Below are 22,819 nucleotides of genomic sequence, written 5' to 3' on the forward strand. Positions count from 1 at the left end.
ACACTTGATGCTCCTTCTTGATTTCTACCTCCGCAGCTTTTAGCATTGCGAAGAGCTCGGGAATTGTCTTATTCATCCCTTGCATATTATAGTTCATCATGAAGCTCTTGTAGCTAGGTGGAAGTGATTGGAGAATTCTGTCAATGACGCAATCATCCGGAAGATTAACTCCCAGTTGAATTAAGTGATTATTATACTCAGACATTTTGAGTATATGCTCACTGACAGAACTGTTCTCCTCCATCTTGCAGCTATAGAACTTATTGGAGACTTCATATCTCTCAATCCGGGCATTTGCTTGAAATATTAATTTCAACTCCTGGAACATCTCATATGCTTCATGACGTTCAAAGCTTCGTTGAAGTCCCGATTCTAAGCCATAAAGCATGGCACACTGAACTATCGAGTAGTCATCAGCTTTGCTCTGCCAGACGTTCATAACATCTAGTGTTGCTCCAGCAGCAGGCCTGGCACCCAGCGGTGCTTCCAGGACGTAATTCTTCTATGCAGCAATGAGGATAATTCTCAAGTTACGGACCCAGTCCGTATAGTTGCTACCATCATCTTTCAACTTTGCTTTCTCAAGGAACGCATTAAAATTCAACGGAACAACAGCACGGGCCATCTATCTACAATCAAACATAAACAAGCAAGATACTATCAGGTACTAAGTTCATGATAAATTTAAGTTCAATTAATCATATTACTTCTCCCACTTAGAAAGACATCCCTCTAATCTTCTAAGTGATCACGTGATCCAAATCAACTAAACCATAACCGATCATCACGTGAAATGGAGTAGTTTTCAATGGTGAACATCACTATGTTGATCATATTTACTATATGATTCACGCTTGACCTTTCGGTCTCAGTGTTCCGAGGCCATATCTGCATATGCTAGGCTCGTCAAGTTTAACCTGAGTATTCTGCGTGTGCAAAACTGGCTTGCACCCGTTCTAGATGGACGTAGAGCTTATCACACCCGATCATCACGTGGTGTCTGGGCACGACGAACTTTGGCAACGGTGCATACTCAGGGAGAACACTTTTGTCTTGAAATTTAGTGAGAGATCATCTTATAATGCTACCGTCAATCAAAGCAATATAAGATGCATAAAAGATAAACATCACATGCAATCAATATAAGTGATATGATATGGCCATCATCATCTTGTGCTTGTGATCTCCATCTCCGAAGCATCGTCATGATCACCATCGTCACGGCATGACACCTTGATCTCCATCGTAGCATCGTTGTCGTCTCGCCAATCTTATGCTTCCACGACTATCGCTGCCGCTTAGTGATAAAATAAAGCATTATAGCGCGATTGCATTGCATACAATAAAGCGACAACCAAATGGCTCCTGCCAGTTGCCGATAACTCGGTTACAAAACATGATCATCTCATACAATAAAATTTTAGCATCATGTCTTGACCATATCACATCACAACATGCCCTGCAAAAACAAGTTAGACGTCCTCTACTTTGTTGTTGCAAGTTTTACGTGGCTGCTACGGGCTTAGCAAGAACCATTCTTACCTACGCATCAAAACCACAACGATAGTTTGTCAAGTTGGTGTTGTTTTAACCTTTGCAAGGACCGGGCGTAGCCACACTCGGTTCAACTAAAGTTGGAGAAACTGACACCCGCCAGCCACCTGTGTGCAAAGCACGTCGGTAGAACCAGTCTCGTGTAAGCGTACGCGTAATGTCGGCCCGGGCCGCTTCATCCAACAATACCGCCGAACCAAAGTATGACATGCTGGTAAGCAGTATGACTTATATCGCCCACAACTCACTTGTGTTCTACTCGTGCATAACATCAACGCATAAAACCTAGGCTCGGATGCCACTGTTGGGGAACGTAGTAATTTCAAAAAATTTCCTACGCACACGCAAGATCATGGTGATGCATAGCAACAAGAGGGAAGAGTGTTGTCTACGTACCTTCGTAGACCGGAAGCGAAAGCGTTAGCACAACGCGGTTGATGTAGTCGTACGTCTTCACGGCCCGACCGATCAAGCACCGAAACTACGGCACCTCCGAGTTCTAGCACACGTTCAGCTCGATGACGATCTCCGGACTCCGATCCAGCAAAGTGTCGGGGATGAGTTCCGTCTGCACGACGGCGTGGTGACGATCTTGATGTTCTACCATCGTAGGGCTTCGCCTAAGCACCGCTACAATATTATCGAGGATTATGGTGGAGGGGGCACTGCACACGGCTAAGAGATCAATGATCAATTGGTCTGTCTATGGGGTGCCCCCCTGCCCCCGTATATAAAGGAGTGGAGGAGGGGGCCGGCCAAGGAGGGTGGCGCGCCCTAAGGGGGAGTCCAACTCCCACAGGGAGTAGGACTCCCCTTTTTCCTATTAGGAGTAGGAGAGGGAAGGAAGAGGAAGGAGGGAGGAAGGAAAGGGGGGCCGGCCCCCTACCCAATTCGGATTGGGCTTGGGGGGGCGCCCCTTCGCTTGCTCCTTTCCCCTCCTTTCCACTAAGGCCCAATAAGGCCCATATACCTCCCGGGGGGTTCCGATAACCTCCCGGTGATCCGGTATTGTCCCAATCTCACCCGGAACCTTTTCGGTGTCCAAATATAATCGTCCAATATATCGATCTTTATGTCTGGACCATTTCGAGACTCCTCGTCAAGTCCGTGATCACATCCGGGACTCCGAACAACCTTCGGTACATCAAAATATATAAACTCATAATGAAACTATCATCGTAACGTTAAGCGTGCAGACCCTACGGGTTCGAGAACAATGTAGACATGACCGAGACACGTCTCCGGTCAATAACCAATAGCGGAACCTGGATGCTCATATTGGCTCCTACATATTCTACGAAGATCTTTATCGGTCAGACCGCATAACAACATACGTTTGTTCCCTTTGTCATCGGTATGTTACTTGCCCGAGATTTGATCGTCACTATCTCAATACCTAGTTCAATCTCATTACCGGCAAGTCTCTTTACTCGTTCTATAATACATCATCTTGCAACTAACTTATTAGTTGCATTGCTTGCAAGGCTTAAGTGATGTGCATTACCGAGAGGGCCCAGAGATACCTCTCCGACAATCGGAGTGACAAATCCTAATCTCAAAATACGCCAACCCAACATGTACCTTTGGAGACACCTGTAGAGCACCTTTATAATCACCCAGTTACGTTGTGACGTTTGGTAGCACACAAAGTGTTCCTCCGGTAAACGGGAGTTGCATAATCTCATAGTCATAGGAACATGTATAAGTCATGAAGAAAGCAATAGCAACATACTAAACGATCGGGTGCTAAGTTAATGGAATGGGTCATGTCAATCACATCATTCTCCTAATGATGTGATCTCGTTAATCAAATGACAACTCATGTCTATGGTTAGGAAACATAACCATTTTCGATTAACGAGCTAGTCAAGTAGAGGCATACTAGTGACACTTTGTTTGTTTATGTATTCACACAAGTATTATGTTTCCGGTTAATACAATTCTAGCATGAATAATAAACATTTATCATGATATAAAGAAATAAATAATAACTTTATTATTGCCTCTAGGGCATATTTCCTTCAGGGATTTGATGAATTTTATACAAATTTGGATGATTGGATCTGGCTGAGTATATCACACTTTGTATTACATATATGTGTTAAACTGTCACATATTGTCCTTCCGTTCCAAAATGTTTGGGCCTTTAGTTTAATGTTAGTGCATTATTTTTTTGAAAAGTCAAACCTCACAAAATTTCGCATCTAGAATTTTAAACATATATCATTAGATTCATCATAGCATGTAGTTTCAAATATTATATATTTGATAATGTAGATATAAATAGTTTTCTCTACAAACTTGATCAAAATTTGCAAAATTTGACTTTTCAAAAATATTATGCGCACTACATTACTGGACGAAGGGAGTATTAAACAAGGTTATAGGTCCATGTTTAGGTGATCACGTAACTAGATACTCCATCCATTCCATAATGTAGCGTTTATATATTTGTTTAAAGAAAAGGTATTTATATTTAGAATACCAAATGTATATCGGATACATCATAGTTAAATATTCGTACTATTGTATATGTTTGGTATTGTAGATATACTACATCCGTACGCAATTGGATGGCGTATAAATTCAGTTAAAAAGTCGATGTTTACTTGTTTGACCAAGTGTACATACAAAAATATGGAGATAAATAATATCAAATCAATATCATCATATCCATCATTAGATACATGTTCATAATCTATTTATTCAATATTGTATTTGTTAATATTTTCTTCTATATATTTGGTCAAACTTTTGACTGAACTTATAGCCATCTATTTGGGGACACGGAGAATAGACAGCTTTCTTCATAAAATTGGTCAAAGTTTACTAAACTTGATTTAAAAAAATTATATGCACTACATTATGAAACGGACGGGGGTATTGCCATTGCAGCGAATGGCGAGTTTGTCACAGGTCTATCAAATTTCGGACCTACTAGTTTGTGTAACTACTATATGGAGTACCTTGAAGTTTATGCTTTCTGTCCTCGTTGTGATTCTGAATTTCCAAGGCGTGGACGGCTCGGTCGTGGAAAGATGACTCATCCTTGGCCCTTTCCTTTCTGGTCTGGTCTGTCACGATCCAAGAAGTGTCGGTAACGTTTCATGTTCTCTCCTCCGGATCTGCTGATTCGGTTCTTTGGATGGGTTTTGAAACTTGCGAGCCGTTAGAGGCGACTCGGGGCGACGTGGGCGGCGACTCCGTTCCCCCCGGCGATGCTGCTGCGGCGTCGGCGTGGGTACTGGTCCGGCGGGGTCCCTGTGGCGCCCCGGCGCTCCCCGCTCTGGCGTGCCCCCTTGGGGCTGGCCGTGTTGGTGGCGGCGGCCGTTTCTGGGCGTTGGCGGAGGATTCGTCCGATGAGGAGGATGGGCTATCCTCACCGCGGCTGGTCCCTCCCCCGGCGGGGGCGACAGTGGGTGACTTCGTGTTGGCGGTGGCTCAAGGCGGAGCTGGTCGGGGTGACCAGCGACGCCGTTTCGCGCCAGGTGGTGGAGGCGCGCGGTCGACGGCGGTGCGCTGCTGGCGGCCAGAGGCGCCTGCGGTTGAGGCCGCGTGGGGGGTTCCCCCGCTGTTTCCCCGGCGTTTTGGGTCCGCGGTGGCCCCAGTGTCGCCTGAGGAGTGGCCTGCCCTCCTTGTCCCCCCCTCGTCGGTGTCGTTAGCGGCGGCGGCGGCGCGGGTAGCGGAGGTGGCGAATGCGCTAGGGTTGGCGCCGCCCGCCCTGCCCTTGGGCCTGTTGGGGGCCGCTGGGCCTGGGGCGGCCCAGCCCTGTCCAATGACCGTCGGGCCTTCTGGTGGGGGCCCAGGTCGTTTGTGGGGGAGCTTTTCGGGCCCTGGTGAGGGACCTGGCCCCGTCAGCCCACGCGGGCGGCCTGCCCCAGGGGGGCCCGTTGGCCTGCCTGCCAGCGCTTTATATGGCTGCGCAGGGGCCTCCGCGACCCCTCGCTAGGGTTTCCGGCTCGTTCCAGTGAGGTGCAGCGCCATCGTCTCACCATCAGATCTCTCGTTCCCCTTCCCCCTCCTCCACCTCTCTCCCTGTCCTTTGCCGAGGTGACGGCCATGGGTGACCGGCGCACGGACAAGCCCCCGATGGAGCCCCCGCTCTCCGAGGAGGAATGGCGGCGCGAGAAGGCCCTTCGGACGCAGGCGAAGCGTGGCCTGCGGGCCAAGGCGGCAGGGAGAGCGGACGGTGGCGGTGGTTTCGAGCATGGTCAAGACGGCGGTGCTGTTCGGGGCTACGGTGGCTATCAGGGCCACGACTCAGGATCTGGTTTCCACGGGCGCGAGGGGGATTGGGGTCCTCCTCCCCCTGGTGGGGCCAGCAAGAGATGAAGAAGAAGCGTAAGCATGGCGGGCGTCGCCACGAGCTAGAGCGCAAACAAGAGCACCCCCTGTGCGGCGGAGGTCATGGGGACCCGCTGGCAAAAAAGCCCCGGGCTTCGGCTACACCGCTCGCAGTGGTCGCGCCCGATGCGCCGCGGGGCTCGGCGGACGCTCCCATTCCAGTAGAAGAGGAGGGCGGTGAGTGCTTCAAATGCGGCCGGACCGGCCACTTTCAGGCCAAATGCACCTCCCCCCCTTTGTGTGATCTGCAAGCAGGAGGGTCATGCCTCGGCGTACTGCCCTTCACGGGGCAAGCAGTCGCACCTACAGATCATGGGCAGTGCCATTCCGGGCGAAGGTTTCTTCTGCATGGAGTTCGAAGAAGAGGAGTTGGAGGAGGGTGATGCCCTTAAAACAGCCAATGGGGCCATACTGTCAGTAGAGCCGGGGAGGCTTTCGCTGCGTACGCTCACGCAGGAGCTGAAGCACATGGTGGCTGGTGACTGGGACTAGCAGATTGCGCAGGTTGGTGACAATGACTTTGCAGTGAGCTTCCCCTTAGCAGATCTACTGCATATGGCCAAGACAAGTGGCAAGCTTTTCCTCTCCATCAATGACATTACGGTGCTGGTTCGTGACTCGATCCATGAGACGATTGTGCCTCTCTCCATGCCGGAGGTGTGGCTTCGCCTTCATGGCATCCCCAAGAAGCACCGTCGGGTCGATCGTCTAATGGAGGGGCTCAAGATGCTGGGCAGACCTATCCTGGTGGATGAGCTGTCCCTCATCCGGGTGGGACCGGTGAGGATGAAATTTGGTTCCAGAGCCCCTGACAAAATGAATGGTTTTGTGCAAGTTTGGTTTAATCAAGAGGGCTATGACATTCGGGTCGAGGTGGAGCGACTCCCAAACCGTCCTGGAGACGGGCCGGCGGCGCCTGGCCCTAACATTCCTCCCTCTCACCCGGGTGATAAGAGTGCTGGACCGTCTGGTCCGGGGACCGGAGGGCCAGCGGGGCTGCAGCAGCAAGATCCAGGGACCCAGGGCGGGCACATCTCTGGGAACGGGAACCGCGCTATGGATGTGGACATGGCTGGGCGCGAAGATGAACCTGAGGATAGCATGTCGGACACGTCAATTGACACGGAGACCTGGAACCAATTGGGTATCAAAGAACTTGCGCTCGACGAGGGGAAGGAGAACGCGGAGCCTGGGGCGCTGGCGATCTCAGATACTGCTGGGAGCAGCCCACCCCCGTCCCGCGCACTGGTGGGGGCTTTCAATAAGGTGGGCTCGGCGGCGCCTCCTGTGGCTGTCGCCCCAGCCTCCCCCAGTCTGCTCGGCTCGGACTCGGGCGTGGTGCTCAACGAACACTCCATCTGCACCCCGGTGTCGAGCCGCCGCAGTTCGGGGGGCTCTGGGCGCGCCCCCAAGAAGACGGCTGGAAGGAAGCCTCCTGTCAAGCAAGCCGCCTTGGCGCTTCCTTCGCCGGTGGCGCCGGTGTGCGTGGACCTTCAGACTGCTCTGGGCTCCGCGGGCGCGGCATCCAAGGCACGGCGCTCTCGGGCATCCCCGGGCCCCCAGCGGGCTCCCAGTGCCTGGGCCAAGGCGGCGCTGGGTGAATTGTCTTCCTTGGAGAGTGCTCAGCTACGCCTGGCGGACAAGAACTTGGAGATTTCAGGTAACCCACCCCCCTCCTTTAAGATTCTGAACGCGTTTTCTGATCCGCAACTAGTTTCTATCCTAGACGACAGCGGTTTCGATTTAGGTTCGGATCGTGGCGAGCTTGTGTCCCTTATACGTGCTCGCGAGGAGGCCCAAGCGGCTTTGGCAGAGGCCGCTGATGCGGCCAAGGCCAGGGAGGCCGAATCCACGGTGTTGGCGGTCTTTTCTAACCCAGTGGCTTCGGGTAACCCTGCCACGCTAGTCCTGTCTGAGGGGGCTGCCGCAACCAGGGAGGTTGCCACAGCTCCGTCGACTAGCCGCGCCCAGGCTAAGAAGCGAGTGGCTAAACCGGTGACCTCCAGAGGGGTTCGCCTTCGCAACCGTATCATCTGATGCGCTACATCTTTTGGAATATTAGAGGTTGCGGGCACTCGGGTCGTCGCACGCAACTTAGGGAGTATATCGCGCGCGAGAGGATTGACGTTGTCGCTCTTCAAGAAACGATCAAAGCGGATTTTTCGTACCGCGATCTGGCGGCCTATTATTCTCTCCACCGCTTCGTGTGGGGTTGGGTCCCTTTAGCAGGCCATTCGGGCGGCCTTCTACTGGGTTGTAATTCTGATGTTTGTGATGTTGTAACCTGGGATGTGGGTGCGTTCTTCATTTCAGCCACCATTAAACATAGAGTCTCTCTCGCATCCTGGGCGATCGTTTGTGTTTACGGGCCGGCCGATCACTCTCGCGCGGCTGATTTCTTAGGTGAAATCCAAGTCTTGGTCGGGGCCAAGCAAGCCGCTAACATCCCCATTGTCCTTGGGGGCGATTTTAACCTTATCCGATCAGTTGCGGACAAGAATAACCACAACATCGACTGGCCTAGGGTTTCCCTTTTTAACAATGCCATTGCGGCTTGCGCTCTTCGGGAAATTGCTAGGACAGGGGCTAGATACACGTGGACTAACAAACAACTCAACCCGGTTCGGAGCGTCCTGGACCGTGTTTTTGCTACGTCTGATTGGGAGATGATCTCTCCCCATGTGCACGCTGGTTGCTGAAACACGCATTGGTTCAGATCATGTTCCTCTGATCCTGGCATCTGGGGAGGATAGGATCAAGCGTAGCTCACGCTTCTACTTCGAAACAGGGTGGTTCGAGGTAGAGGGTTTCATGCCTATGCTCCTTGCGCGCTGGGAACAAGCTAGAGCCGCGGCTGGGCGCTCCAGAGGTCCTCTGGACACTTGGGTGAATGCGGCCGGGTCCCTGTGTGGTTTCCTGCGAGGGTGGGGGGCAAACCATGGCAGTGATGCTAAACGAGCTAGGGAAGTTCTTGTCGCGAAATCAAGGCACTTGACGCCCAGGCTGACTCGTGTTCCTTCTCGGAAGCGGAGTGGGCTAACCGTTACGCCCTTGAAAATCAAGTGCTTGCCATCCTCAGGGAAGAGGAGGAATATTGGCGCCGGAGGGGTGGCGTCAAGTGGATTACCAAAGGGGATGCTAACACGGGCTATTTCCATGCCTTCGCCAACGGCCGCAAGAGGAAAAGTTCGATTCTGAGATTGCAATCGGACCAGGGGCTACTAGTTAGCCAAGCCAAAATCTCGCGGCACATCTACGACTTCTTCCTTAACCTGTTGGGAACAGCGGAAGAAAAGCCACTGCGCCTCCGTGCAGACTTCTGAGGGGAAGAATCTTGTGTGTCGCAAGCCGAGAACGATGGCCTGGCCCTATCCTTCTCCACGGGGGAGATCGACGAGGCGCTTGGCTCGATGAAGACCGATACCGCGCCAGGGCCGGACGGCTGGCCGGTGTCTTTCTTCCGGCGGTTCTGGCCAGCGCTCAAGGACATTTTCTATGATATTATCAATGGGTTTGCGCTAGGCACAATAGACATCTCTCGCCTCAATTTTGGTGTCATTAGCCTCATCCCTAAAGTCAAGGGGGCGGACTCGATCAAGCAATACCGCCCCATCACCCTTATTAACGTGCCTTTCAAATTATGCTCCAAAGCCTACTCTACGAGACTTGCCCCGGTTGCACAACGTGTGATCGACCGTTGCCAGTCGGGTTTCCTCAAAGGCCGTAACATCCTAGAAGGTCCGGTAGTTTTGCAAGAGATCGTGCACGAGCTTAAGCGCACGCGACAGCCGGCCGTGCTCTTCAAGCTCGACTTCGAGAAAGCCTACGACCGAGTGAACTGGGAGTTCATTCGTGAGGTGCTGACCCGGAAGGGATTCGAGTCGGGTTTCATTCATCGCATTATGCAACTAGTCGCGGGGGGCCAGACTGCGATTGCAATCAACGGAGAAGTGGGGAACTTCTTCCGCAACAAACGCGGTCTCAGACAAGGAGACCCCTCCTCGCCTTTGATTTTCAACTTTGTTGCCGACGCTCTCTCGGCCATGGTGAACAAGGCCAAGATCGCAGGCCATATCCGAGGTGTGGTGCCTCACCTGTGCCCTGGAGGGATCACCCACTTACAATATGCGGACGACACCCTGCTGCTCTTCGAGCCCGATGACCATAGCATAGCCTCGATTAAGCTCATCCTCCTCGCTTTCAAGATCATTTCCGGCTTGAAGATTAATTTTCTAAAGAGCGAGGTGATTGCCATTGGGATGGACAATCCTAGCGCCTCCCACATTGCTAACCTACTTAATTGCAAACTAGGGAGTTTCCCAATTAAGTACCTAGGACTTCCCATTTCGGACAAACATATTTCGATTCTCGAATGGGAACCACTATATGGCAAAGTGGCGAACCGGGTCAGCCCCTGGCGCGGCAGATTCCTTTCATCTGCAGCTAGGTTGATTCTGACGAATTCTAGTCTGTCCTCCTTGCCCTTGTTTACCATGGGCATGTTCCTACTGGCTGACGGAGTTCACGCCAAGCTCGACACCCCTAGATCTAAGTTCTTTTGGGAAGGGACTGGGACAAAAAAGAAATACCACCGGATCAAGTGGGCGGCGCTTTGCCGCCCCAAGAAATTCGGTGGCCTTGGGATCCTCAACTCCAAACTCATGAATGTAGCTCTCCTTGTCAAGTGGATATGGAAACTCTCCCAGAATGAACAAGGGCTTTGGGCTGATATTCTTCGCGCCAAATACTTCACCGATGGGAACTTTCTCACCTCAAAGGCGAAGGGATCGCCTTTCTGGAATGGGATTCAGGCGGTTAAGCCGGCCTTCACGCTTGGGCCAAGTTCTGCATTAAGAATGAGAAATCCACGAGACTCTGGCTCGACCACTAGCTAGGGGCGGAGCCTTAATGGCGAAGCCACTTTGACATCTACCAACTAGTGACGGACGTTGAAATCTTGGTGGCCGACGCGCTTAGAACTAAACCTCCTGCCATAGCTTTCAAAAGACCTCTCCTCGCCCATGAACGGTCAAGTTGGGATGGGCTCCTAATTGCCTTGCAAGGGGTCTCTCTCTGCCCTGAGGCTGACTCGGTCTCCTGGTCCCTCTCGAGATCCGGCAAGTTCAAGGTACAATCGCTTTACAACAAGCTGACTGAGGGACCGGCCCTCGACATAGCTAGGGGGCTATGGAAAGCGTCTATTCCTCTAAAGATCAAAGTGTTCCTTTGGCAATTATTCCGTGACCGCCTACCTTCGTCTAACAACATTGCCATTCGACACGGCCCTTCGGATGGGTCATGTGCGCTATGTGGAGCGCACGAAGATGCGAACCACATCTTCTTTCAATGTCACCTAGCACGGTTTGCTTGGAGTGCCGTCCGTGAGGCTTTTGCGCAAAACAGGAATTCCCAAACGGCTGCGGACCTACGTGGGATACTTCTCGCTCATAGAGGTAGCTTCGGGCGCGTGCTGTGGCGATGCGTAGGGGCGCTGTGCTGGTCATTATGGACCACCCGTAATAAGATGACTATCGAACACAAGTTCCCTGCTCACTCTGCTGATATTATTTTCAAATGCCACTTGTTTCTCCAGACATGGACACCGTTGGGGAAACGGCGTGATGCAGACCGGATGATGAAGGCCTTGGAGCGGATTCGCATGATTCAGATTGAAGCCCGACGCTAAGTCCCCGCTCGTGGCGCTTTTGGACTGTCCGCCTTTTAATTACCATCTTTCTTATCAGGCTGAGGCCAGTTGCATGTTCCGTACTTTGGGCATTTGACCTCCTTTTTATTTCGTTCGAGCTCTCTGTTCCTTTGTTGGATGCTCCCTGTGATGGGCTTTATTAATTTAAAGCCGGACGTATCGTGCGTCTTCGTTAAAAAAAAATGTTCTCTCCTCCGATTCTTACTCGCCAATCCACCAAAAGCGCGAGCCCCACGTACAAAAATTGCGACCGACGACGACTTTCCCCACCTCCCCACTAACCCAACCTCCTTCCACCCACGCAGTCCCATGGCGAGCGCGGCGCAGGAGCTCGACGTCCAGGACCTCCGCCTGCAGGAGCTCATCCGGGGCTCCATGCCGGACCGGCCGCCGTCCTCGTCGTCGTCCCGCGTGCCGCCGCTCAGCGACGACGAGATCGGCCGGTTCCACTGCGCGGTCTGCATGGAGCCCAAGCTGGTGTTCGACCGGTTCCGCGCCACGCCGGCCTGCGCGCACGACTTCTGCGTCGCCTGCGTCGTGGCCCACATCGAGGCCCGCGTCGTGGACGGCGCCGTGCCCGTGCCCTGCCCGGCGGCCGGGGCCGGCTGCCCCGGCGCCATGCACCCGGAGGCCTGCAAGAAGCTGCTCCACATGGACGTATTCGACGCCTGGTGCGTCGCGCTCTGCGAGCGCGCCGTCGGGCCGGCCCGCGCGCGCTGCCCCTACCGGGACTGCGGCGAGCTCGTGGTGCTCGACGCCGGCTGCGGCGCCGCCGTCGGCGAGGTGCCTGAGGAGGCGACCTGCCCCGGCTGCTCGCGCGCCTTCTGCTTGCTGTGCGAGGAGCCCTGGGACGACCGCCACGACGGCGGCCAGGGGTGCGCGCTCGACCGGCTCGCCGTGGGGCGCAGCTGGATGCGCTGCCCGAGCTGCCGCGCCATGATCGACCGGATCGACGGCTGCAAAACCATGCTGTGCAGGTAAAACTAAACTAACCGCGGTAACAACTTACTGCTGGCTACTCCCTCCGTACCATAATATAAGAACATTTTTGACAGAACGAGTACTTCTTAAATTGACTTTCACCTGCAAGTTTCCTCCTCAGTTAAATCTTCAAACCTGCTTAAGATTATGAACCAAGGTTTGTGCGACTTTTTCTGATGGCCATTTCAAACAATGAAGGAGGATTGTCAAACGCGGCTGTTGCTTAGAATTTGGTTATTCAATTTTGGAGGACACTGTCTGAATTGCAGTCCCTTTTCCTGTGAACCATTGATTGTGATCTCTAGTCTTCGCAGGAGCATCTATAAATACGTAGACTTGAGTTGACTAATGACCTGAAAAACCTTGTTGACTTGACCGACGACGACGACAGCATATGAGTTCCATTTTTCAGATCAGCGGGGATCGGTTCCCCGGTTCCATTTCATATGACAAAACCAATGTTAACAAACACCAAGATTCAGAACCCCAACCAAAGACATGAAGGCAAATTTCTCTGAGTCTGTCATTACTAGTGACAATTTCTCTGAGTATGTACTCCTTTGTAAATTAATATAAAAGCGTTTAGATCATTAAAATAATAATCTAAATGCTTTTGTGTTAGTTTAAATAGTGATCTAAACGCTTTTATATTAGTTTACGGAGGAAGAACTGAATCTTTGTCGGCTCTTGTGATCCACAGGTGTGGCTCCGTCTTCTGCTACGGCTGCGGCTCGTCTCGGGCAGAGGGGATGTGCAGATGCTATGCTTCGCGACGGGAGGATTTCATACCACTCGACGCCGGCTTTGAGCTCGTCGGGGCCGGGCCAAGCACTGGCCTTTCCTCGACTCTCGGCAAGGATGCGGTCATGTAAATGCTTTTCAGTCGACGGGTGTTGAACTGATCGAGTTAATAGTGCTGAACTCTTGAGTGAGGAAGCCAAACAGAAGACTACAGTGGTACATATATATTTTTGTTTCCCCTTCCATTCTCTTGTATGTATGTATTGTCTATTGTGCTTCATGCTGCAGTGGATTGTGATATTGGAGCATGTCCAACAGGCGCGCGTTAAAGAAGTTTTGTAGTGCTTAAATAGTGTTTTTGCGTGCAGGAGGTTTACCAGATGCATAAAAACACGGCGCCCAACCCGGCGGCCCCACATGCAGCAGCCCGTGCAGATAAGCCGGCGCCACAAATTTGCCGCTCCACAGCCCGTGTGCATTAAATTTACAGCTTCGTTTTTGTGCGTGCGCTATTTTACAGCTTCTGTTGAAGTGTTGTTTTTGGGCGCAGGCACCAAAAAGCTATGTTTTTTGCGTGCGCGTTTTATTTGACGCGTCTGTTGGAGATGCTCTTCTTGGCAACTTTCAGAGATGAAAAAGATGAACACTTTCCGGCAAGAAAAAAATAGAAAATAGAAAAAAGAATAGAAAGATGAACACTGCCGTATGGCATTCCCCCACTGGAACAGGTTTTTTTTAGCAAACACCACTATAACAGTTTTTTTAGGGGTCCCACTGGAACAGGTGCAGAAAGGAGAGAAGTTCATCTTCTCGGGCCTTTCCAGCCCATTTGCTGATTTATCTACAAGCAAATGAGGCCCAGGCGCTCAGGCCTTTCGGGAATACGTACCGGAGCAATACGCCACGGCGTCGCTCGCCCGGCAAAGGCTTTGCCGTCTGTTTGCCGACGGTCTCCCGCCACCGCGCACTCGGCAAACCCCCGGCTGCAATCTGCAATGCCCCCCCCCAGCCCCCCCTACATAGCCCGGCTTACCCCTCCGTTTGCGCCTCCATCCTCCGCGCCCTCTTCCACTCGCGCCGCCGCTCGTCCCCGCGTCCGAGCCTGCTGTTTAGGAAGGTCGCGCTCGCATCGCACGTTCGAAGAAGAAACCGACCGGCACTCAGGTCAGTTCGCCGCCATTTGTGCTGCTCGGAGCGGCAGATCTGCTCGTGTTCCCGCAATGGTTCGGTTTCTGACTGAGCTTACAATCATGTGTGGCGTGCGGCGCAGGGAGAGAGAGGGAGGCCCGGCGACGATGGCGGAAGACCGCAGCTGGATGTACACGGGCCGCCAGAGCAGGAAGAAGTTCACCCCCGAGTGGTTGGAGAAGACGACCGAGTTCGTGGAGCGCGCCTTCCGCATCCTCCCGCCGAGGTGCCAGGCCGTCGTGCTGTGCCCCTGCGCTCGCTGCGAGTTCAGGCTGTACAGATCGAAGGACGAGATTCAGCTGCATCTGTTCAAGAACGGGTTCGCGCCAGGGTACACGGTGTGGGTGTACCACGGCGAGCGACGCAACCCCCAGCCTGCTAAGCCGTCCGACGACCGCCCCAAAGAGAATGGCGATCTCAACGGGAAGAAGGATGGCGCCGGCGGCGGCGAGCAAGCGTCGAAATCAGCGCAGGTTTGGTTCTGAACATCTGAGCGGGGTTTCAGAAACCGTAGCTTAAACAGGGGAGGTTTCAGCAGCGGTTACTGACATTTGCAGGGGACCAAGAAGTGGGCGTGTGCAAGAGGAAAGCCACCAAAGAAGGATCAACTGTGGGCGCGGGCTGCCGCGCAGGGAGAGGGAGGCCCCGCGACGATGGCGGAAGACCGCAGCTGGATGTACACGGCCGCCAGAGCAGGGACTCGATCACCCCCGAGTGGGTGGAGAAGACGACCGACATTGTGTACTTGCCATTGCATTTGCAGGGGACTAAGGAGCTACCAGAAATACCTGTGGGAGCAAGAGAAAACCAAGCAGCACCAGCAACAGAGTGCACCAAAGGCAAAGAGGCTGGTGAGTTTACCTGCCTTACTGACATTGCAGTGTAATTACTTAGTAGAAACCATCAAAGTAGCGTTGCTTGTCCTGTATGAAGGCTGTGAACTAGAGTAGAAACATGGTTTGATGTGTTTGCTCTCTACACCTTAACTAGAGGGGTGCAGGGTAGCACAAATTTTCAGCAATGGCCGCCCAACTTCATGCTTTGCTCGCGCTGTGTGGAATGGGCGGGCAGCTTAACTGCTTCAAGCCTGAAATGCAACTTTGGGAAGAGCAACTTGTTGCATTGTTTCCTGTCAGTAGTTATTTAGACTCTGTTGCTAGCAAATTCTGTACTGCTGAATGCTGATAGAGGCAATCTTCTTCAATATAATGGTATAATTAGCATAGTTTTAAATAGCCGGCTATAGCCCCGTTATAGCTTCGCTATAGCTGTTTGAGCATGTTGTCGCTAAATGATTTCATGTACAATTTGCCGCTATAGCCTCGCTATAGCCCAGCTATAGCTGTTTTTAAGGGTCGCCGCTATATGCCATAGCACGCTATTTAAAACATTGATAATTAGAGATACAACACCTTCCCCATTTCATGTTTTTCCTGAAACTTCTTTTAGCCTCCAATGCTGTTCTATTGGGAGAAAGAAACGTGTTTGCCAGCTCTAGAAGACCACACACCATTTGGCTGTTGGTACACAGTGCTATATGGATGTTCTAAAGGCATTCGACTTTGAGGACGATCCTCTTGCTTGAGGATAGAGGATCAGCATGCAAGTAGTAATAGCAGGTCTTCTCGCTAAAATCTCACATGGGTTTGTTATTGATTAGTAGTAGCACACAGTACACATTATTGGCTTTTCTCTGACGTACAGTTGCACGAATTTCTGCACTTTTTCTAACTGACGAATGTCTACACTTAATAGCATATGCAACTTGTTAAAACTATGTGACACGTTTCACTTTCCATTCATATGCCGTAGCGCACCTCTGGTTCGTCCGCTGCCAAGCCTGCTGAAGAGGAAGGGCGCAATGTCAGCGTCCCGGAGCCTGAACTTGAAGATACAGCAACGTCAACAGCTAATCCGGCAACGGCAGACAACGCGTCTGGAGTTCAAATCCCAGCTGGACGGAATTCCGTGTAACGACTACCTCCTTTAGCTCCTCATGTACTTGGCGGTTAAGAAATGGGCGGCTTAATCAGCTAGTTAATCTTCTTCTAGATCTCTCCTGCCGGCGTAGTTTTGGGCCTACTGGTCGTCGTCGGCATGCCTCGGCTGTAAGCGTGGTGTACTGCACTTTCAGTAGTTTAATTTGCTTCCAGAGAATTTCTTTGTTTCCCCATGGATGACATACAATGTCCCATAGTTCGCTGGAATGTGCGCGGCCTGAACTCGCTGGTAAAGCGGTCGGCAATCCGTGAGGTCGCCGGCGCCCGTAGAAAAGCGATCCTTTGCCTGCGAGACAAGAAAATTGAAACGTGGGATCGACAGTTTGTTAGAGAAGTAGGGGGGCTGCGTCAATTTTCTGGGATGACACAGTCGTGTCTGTGCCATCGCATAGGATAGGAATCTACTCCATTACGGCGCAAGTTATGGTAATTAGTTAGATCGGCTAAAATCTTCTGGCTAACCACCGTGTATGGGCCAACAGACGACGCATCTAAAGATCAGTTCCTCCTCGAGCTAGTAAGGGCCCGTTCGGAAGTCTGCTGGCTTCCCAAAGTAGCCAGCTTCTCGGGGAGGCAGCGCTAGCCAGCTTCTTGGCGGAGCCAGCGATGCGTTCGGCACTTCGGCAGCGCGCGGCTGCTCTCTAGCTCCCGTCTACATGGGCCGGCAGCCCAGGAAGCAAGCATAAAGCCCAGTTAGATGGTTTCTCGTATGGGAGAGAACGTATCGGTGAGAGAAACATATCGATCCAACCGGTACGCTGCCCCAGAGTTCACTTGGCGGTGGCATATCTGGTAATTACGTCCAACTCTGCCTCCTTCCATTTTTGAAGCTAGGTTCGACCCGCTTCTCGTTTTTGCACTACGAGGGCAGTTCGCTCCGCGAAGCTGGCTTTCAGGAGCTGCCGCGTTCGGGACGACTCCACGTGCTGACCAAAGAAGCTGGGAGTAGGAGAGGATCCGAACGGGGCCTAAGTAGTGCGCCACCCGCCGGCGAGCCGTGGCTCATCAACGACGATTTCAACGCAATCTATGAGGCTCGGGACAAAGACAACCTTAACATCAACCGCCACATCATGGGTAGGTTTAGGACGGCGATCGACACGGCTGCTCTTCGAGAGGTAAAATGCAAGAACCATAGATTCAGTTGGAGTAACGAGCACGAGGTTCCCACACTCGTAAGTATCAACAAGCTTTTCTGCAACATTGCCTGGGAAACCATCTTCCCCTCCTTCCTCCTCATGGTTGCATCGACATCTTACTTGGATCGCTGCGCACTCCTGCTCAGCGGCGCGACATGCTAGGTTCAGATTCGACAGCTTCTGGCCTAATGACGGTGTCATACACCGGGGTGGCTCACATAAGGGTGCCTAATAATTAATTAATTGCATTAAGGACTCGGCTTCCAGATTGATTCATCACAAAAAAATACCTTTTTTTTGCGCGAAAACTTTCGATCTATTCATCAACTGTCAAGGTAGTACAAAAAACACTAGAAGTAAAAATTACATCCAGGTCTGTAGACCACCTAGCGACGACTACAATCTCTGGAGCGAGCCGAAGGCGTGCCGCCGTCATCGCCCCTCCCTCGTCGGAGCCGGGCAAACATTGTATTTAATTGGATGTAATTAATCACATATGTAATTTACTGTCTGCCTAATTAATTATATTAATGACTTGATTTCTAATCGATTGGGTGTTCGATTTCAATATAATTTTGCATTAATGGTTGCGTCCCAACGACGACTACGTATGCATTCCCCTTAATTTTCAATTGATTCGGTTCAGTTGCCATATTATTTTTTACATCTTTACTCCTAAAGTCTCAACAAGGTGGTTGTTCGCTAGTTTCGTTTGTTACCTCCCACGCACGACCAGATCTCGATCCCATCGATTTTTTACCCCACCTGTTTTCATCGACTTTTTTACCCGGCCCACCTCCTGTTTCTGGTCTATACCGATTTTTGGCTTATTAATCTCAGATGTGCACATCACCTCTCCAATCAACAAAAATTCCACGCACGTATGTCTCCTCAACCCGATCTCTCCTTCCCCATTCCAAACCCTAGCAGAGGCTAGCACGCATGTCTCCACTTCCCCCTCCCACATCTTCATCGTCCGTGGCCGCCGCCTCGTGACCCCCCTCCGTCGGACAAAAGGAGCCCCTCTGTGTCGGAACAAAGTAGGTGGGTCATGGTGGACCATTGCCGGAGCCAGAGCAGAGAGACGGGGTGGAGGAGATGAGGAGGACGGGGAAGGATTCACGTCTGGCTAAAAACAATGCCGTTGATAGCTAGTGACTGCTGCGGTCATCGCGCGACATGAGTTGTAGCCGCGTCCGGTGGGCAGCAGCCCCCATCGTCGCTGCCGCCGCGCTGGTGCTCCAGCAGGCGGCCGTCTTGGCATTGTGCCTCGGCTGCCGCGGGTGCGATGCCGCCGTAGTGGCCAACGAGAAGCCAAATTACCAGGGAGACGATGTCGAAGAGCCTTCTCTACTTAGATGCACATCGGTCGGGGCGGCTTTAGGTACAACCAACGCATGAGGTGGCGCGGGCATTCGGGGATCATCTGTAGCAGGGCTTGGACCTCGTGGCGGGTACTACGGCGAGCAGGTAAGTTCGGCCCGCCCTTGGCCTTCACCGTTACCACACACCACATGCGCGAGGCCATCGAGTGGGGCACCTACCATGTTCATCTACCCAATCGCTTCTCCCCTCTCTACGAATGCACATCTTTCCCTTCTCCATCTTTCTTTTGTGTAGCTTGAGCAACATGGTACCCCTTATCTTAGCCACCCATTTTTGCATCATGATCTGTGCAGGCACATTTATCATTTTTGTTTCTCTCAAACGAAACAACGTATAAACTTGAAACTTTGCAGGACAACAAAACAATCTAATTACTATGTGGGATTTTTTTAGATTTTTTCATGCATTTAAAATGCTAAAAATTATTTTTTTAATTAAAAATCCTCATTTTATATATTTATGTTGGTTTAAAAAATCTGAAAGTTTTTTCACACATTAAAGTTGTAAAGTTTGTTTGATCTGCAAAGTTTGAAGTCCATATGTTCTTTCATTTGGGAGAAACAAAAAAGAGAAATCTCCTTGTTGCAAGTTAGTTGAAGAGTACGGATCTTAAATCAATGTTGAAGGGTTGAAGATAAGAGATTCCATATAGCTCGACCTACAGAGGAACTTTACCAATATTATTTTCGTCTTGATCTGGTCCGTAACTTGAATACAATTTTTTTGTTAGGATCACAAGCATGGTGTTCAATAACAAATTGTCTTGCTACGTTTGCGATTTTTAGTTTGTAGATTATGCAAGGGCTCCCTGATCAGTATGTAGTTGCAGGAAACTCGAAGCCCTAGCGACAGTTTCAAGGATGGCTAATTCAGTGACCGTGTGAAGAATGTTATTCAGAAATATAGTGTCACGATGCACTGGGCGTTGCACAACAAGGATACTTGTTGGGGAGGGGGTCCAATAACGGTGATTCACGGATTATTTGTTTGTCATTTGTTTTATTTCTCGAACTTGGACAAGATGATATAAATGTTGGGGAACGTAGTAATTTCGAAAATTTCTTAGGCACACGCAGGATCATGGTGATGCATAGCAATAAGAGGGGAGAGTGTCGTCCACGTACCCTCGTAGACCGTTAAGCGGAAGCGTTATGACAACGCGGTTGGTGTAGTTGTACGTCTTCACGATCGATCGATCCTCAGTACCGAACGTACGGCACCTCCGCGTTCAGCACACGTTCAGCTCGGTGACGTCCCGCGAACTCACGATCCAGTAGAGCTCGGGGAAGAGTTTCTTCAGCACGACGGCGTGGTGACGATGTTGATGAAGCTACCGCAGCAGGGCTTTGCCTAAACACCGCTACAGTATGACCGAGGTGGAATATGGTGGAAGGGGGGCACCGCACATGGCTGAGAGAGATCTTTGTGATCAACTTGAGTGTCTAGAGGTGCCCCCTGCCCTTGTATATAAAGGAGCAAGGGGGAGGCCGGTCGGCCCTTGTTGGCGCGCCTAGGAGGAGGAATCCTCCTCATAGTAGGAGTAGAATTCCTCCCTTTCCTACTCCTAGGAGGGAGAAAGGCAGGGAGAGAAAGAGAAGGAAAGGGGGGCGCCGCCCCCCTCTCTCCTAGTCCAATTCGGACAGGGGGGAGGGGGCGCGCTGCCTGCCCTAGGTCGGCCCCTCTCTCTTTCCCTTATGGCCCAACAAGGCCCATTAGCCCCCGGGAGGTTCCGGTAACCCCTCCGGTACTCCGGTAAAATCCGGATTTCACCCAGAACTATTCCAATGTCCAAATGTAGGCTTTCAATATATCAATCTTTATGTCTCGACCATTTCGAGACTCCTCGTCATGTCCGTGATCACATCCGGGACTCCGAACTACCTTCGGTACATCAAAACATATAAACTCATAAAACCGATCGTCACCGAACTTTAAGCGTGCGGACCCTACGGGTTCGAGAACTATGTAGACATGACCGAGACACGTCTCCAGTCAATAACCAATAGCGGAACCTGGATTCTCATATTGGTTCCTACATATTCTACGAAGATCTTTATCGGTCAAACGCACAACACTATTCGTTGTTCTCTTTGTCATCGGTATGTTACTTGCCCGAGATTCGATCGTCGGTATCCAATACCTAGTTCAATCTCGTTACCGGCAAGTCTCTTTACTCGTTCCGTAATACATCATCCCGTAACGAACTCATTAGTTATCATGCTTGCAAGGCTTGTAGTGATGTGTATTACCGAGAGGGCCCAGAGATACCTTTCCGACAATCGGAGTGTCAAATCCTAATCTTGATCTATGCCAACTCAACAAGTACCATCGGAGACACCTGTAGAGCACCTTTATAATCACCCAGTTATGTTGTGACGTTTGGTAGCACACAAAGTGTTCCTTCGGTATTCGGGAGTTGCATAATCTCATAGTCATAAGAACATGTATAAGTCATCAAGAAAGCAATAGCAGTAAACAAACGATCAAGTGCTAAGCTAACGGAATGGGTCAAGTCAATCACATCATTCTCCTAATGATGTTCCCATTGATCAAATAACAACTCATGTCTATGGTTAGGAAACTTAACCATCTTTGATCAATGAGCTAGTCAAGTAGAGGCATACTAGTGACACTATGTTTGTCTATGTATTCACACATGTATTATGTTTCCGGTTAATACAATTCTAGCATGAATAATAAACATTTATCATGATATAAGTAAATAAATAATAACTTTATTATTGCCTCTAGGGCATATTTCCTTCAGTCTCCCACTTGCACTAGAGTCAATAATCTAGATCACATCACCATGTGATTTAACATCAATAGTTCATGTCACCATGTGATTAACACCCATAGTTCACATCGTCATGTGACCAACACCCAAAGGGTTTACTAGAGTCAATAATCTAGTTCACATCTCTATATGATTAACACCCAAAGAGTACTAAGGTGTGATCATGTTTTGCTTGTGAGAGAAGTTTAGTCAATGGGTCTGCCATATTCAGATCCATATGTATTTTGCAAATTTCTATGTCAAAAATGCTCTGCACGGAGCTACTCTAGCTAATTGCTCCCACTTTCAATATGTATCTAGATCGAGACTTAGAGTCATCCAGATCGGTGCCAAAGCTTGCATCTACGTAACTCTTTACGACGAACCTTTTGTCACCTCCATAATCTAGAAACATATCCTTACTCCACTAAGGATAATTTTGACCGCTGTCCAGTGATCTACTCCTATATCACTATTGTACTCCCTTGCCAAAATCGGTGTAGGGTATACAATAGATTTGGTACACAACATGACATACTTTATAGAACCTATGGCTGAGGCATAGGGAATGACTTTCATTCTCTTTCTATCTTCTGCCGTGGTCGGGCTTTGAGTCTTACTCAATTTCACATCTTGTAACACAGGCAAGAGCTCTTTCTTTGCCTATTCCATTTTAAACTACTTCAAAATCTTGTCAAGGTATGTATTCATTGAAAAAACTTATCAAGCGTCTTGATCTATCTCTATAGATCTTGATGCTCAATATGTAAGAAGCTTCACCGAGGTATTTCTTTGAAAAACTCTTTTAAAACACTCCTTTATGCTTTGCAGAATAATTGTACATTATTTCTGATCAACAATATGTCTTTCACATATACTTATCAGAAATGCTGTAGTGCTCCCACTCACTTTCTTGTAAATACAGGCTTCACCGCAAGTCTGTATAAAACTATATATGCTTTGATCAACTTATCAAAACGTTTATTCCAACTCCGAGAGGCTT

The 22,819-nt window shown here is 50.5% G+C and overlaps 2 protein-coding genes across 3 annotated transcripts; both read left to right on the forward strand.

Annotated features, from left to right (window-relative positions):
* The first annotated feature begins 11,872 nt into the window (after nucleotides 1-11,872).
* Nucleotides 11,873-14,199, forward strand: LOC119301627 (E3 ubiquitin-protein ligase RNF144B-like). 2 transcript variants are annotated; one of them, XR_005147134.1, is made up of 3 exons: nucleotides 11,873-12,582; nucleotides 13,287-13,543; nucleotides 13,696-14,199. XR_005147134.1 is itself a non-coding variant. In XM_037578624.1 (2 exons), exons 1-2 carry the CDS (start codon nucleotides 11,915-11,917, stop codon nucleotides 13,456-13,458), a joined length of 840 nt encoding a protein of 279 aa, XP_037434521.1. In that variant the 5' UTR covers nucleotides 11,873-11,914; the 3' UTR covers nucleotides 13,459-13,607. The 2 variants fall into 2 exon arrangements, 1 of the variants encoding a protein (XP_037434521.1); XM_037578624.1 differs by lacking the exon at nucleotides 13,696-14,199 and having other exon boundaries at nucleotides 13,287-13,607.
* Nucleotides 13,745-16,646, forward strand: LOC119299555. The gene is made up of 6 exons (XM_037576752.1): nucleotides 13,745-13,827; nucleotides 13,878-13,980; nucleotides 14,094-14,491; nucleotides 14,598-14,988; nucleotides 15,073-15,366; nucleotides 16,328-16,646. The coding sequence occupies exons 1-6, from the start codon at nucleotides 13,745-13,747 to the stop codon at nucleotides 16,487-16,489; spliced, it is 1,431 nt and encodes a 476-aa protein (XP_037432649.1). The 3' UTR covers nucleotides 16,490-16,646.
* Nucleotides 16,647-22,819: the final 6,173 nt, after the last annotated feature.

This window comes from Triticum dicoccoides, chromosome 5A (genome assembly GCF_002162155.2).
Source record: "Triticum dicoccoides isolate Atlit2015 ecotype Zavitan chromosome 5A, WEW_v2.0, whole genome shotgun sequence".
NCBI classification, from domain to species: domain Eukaryota; kingdom Viridiplantae; phylum Streptophyta; class Magnoliopsida; order Poales; family Poaceae; genus Triticum; species Triticum dicoccoides.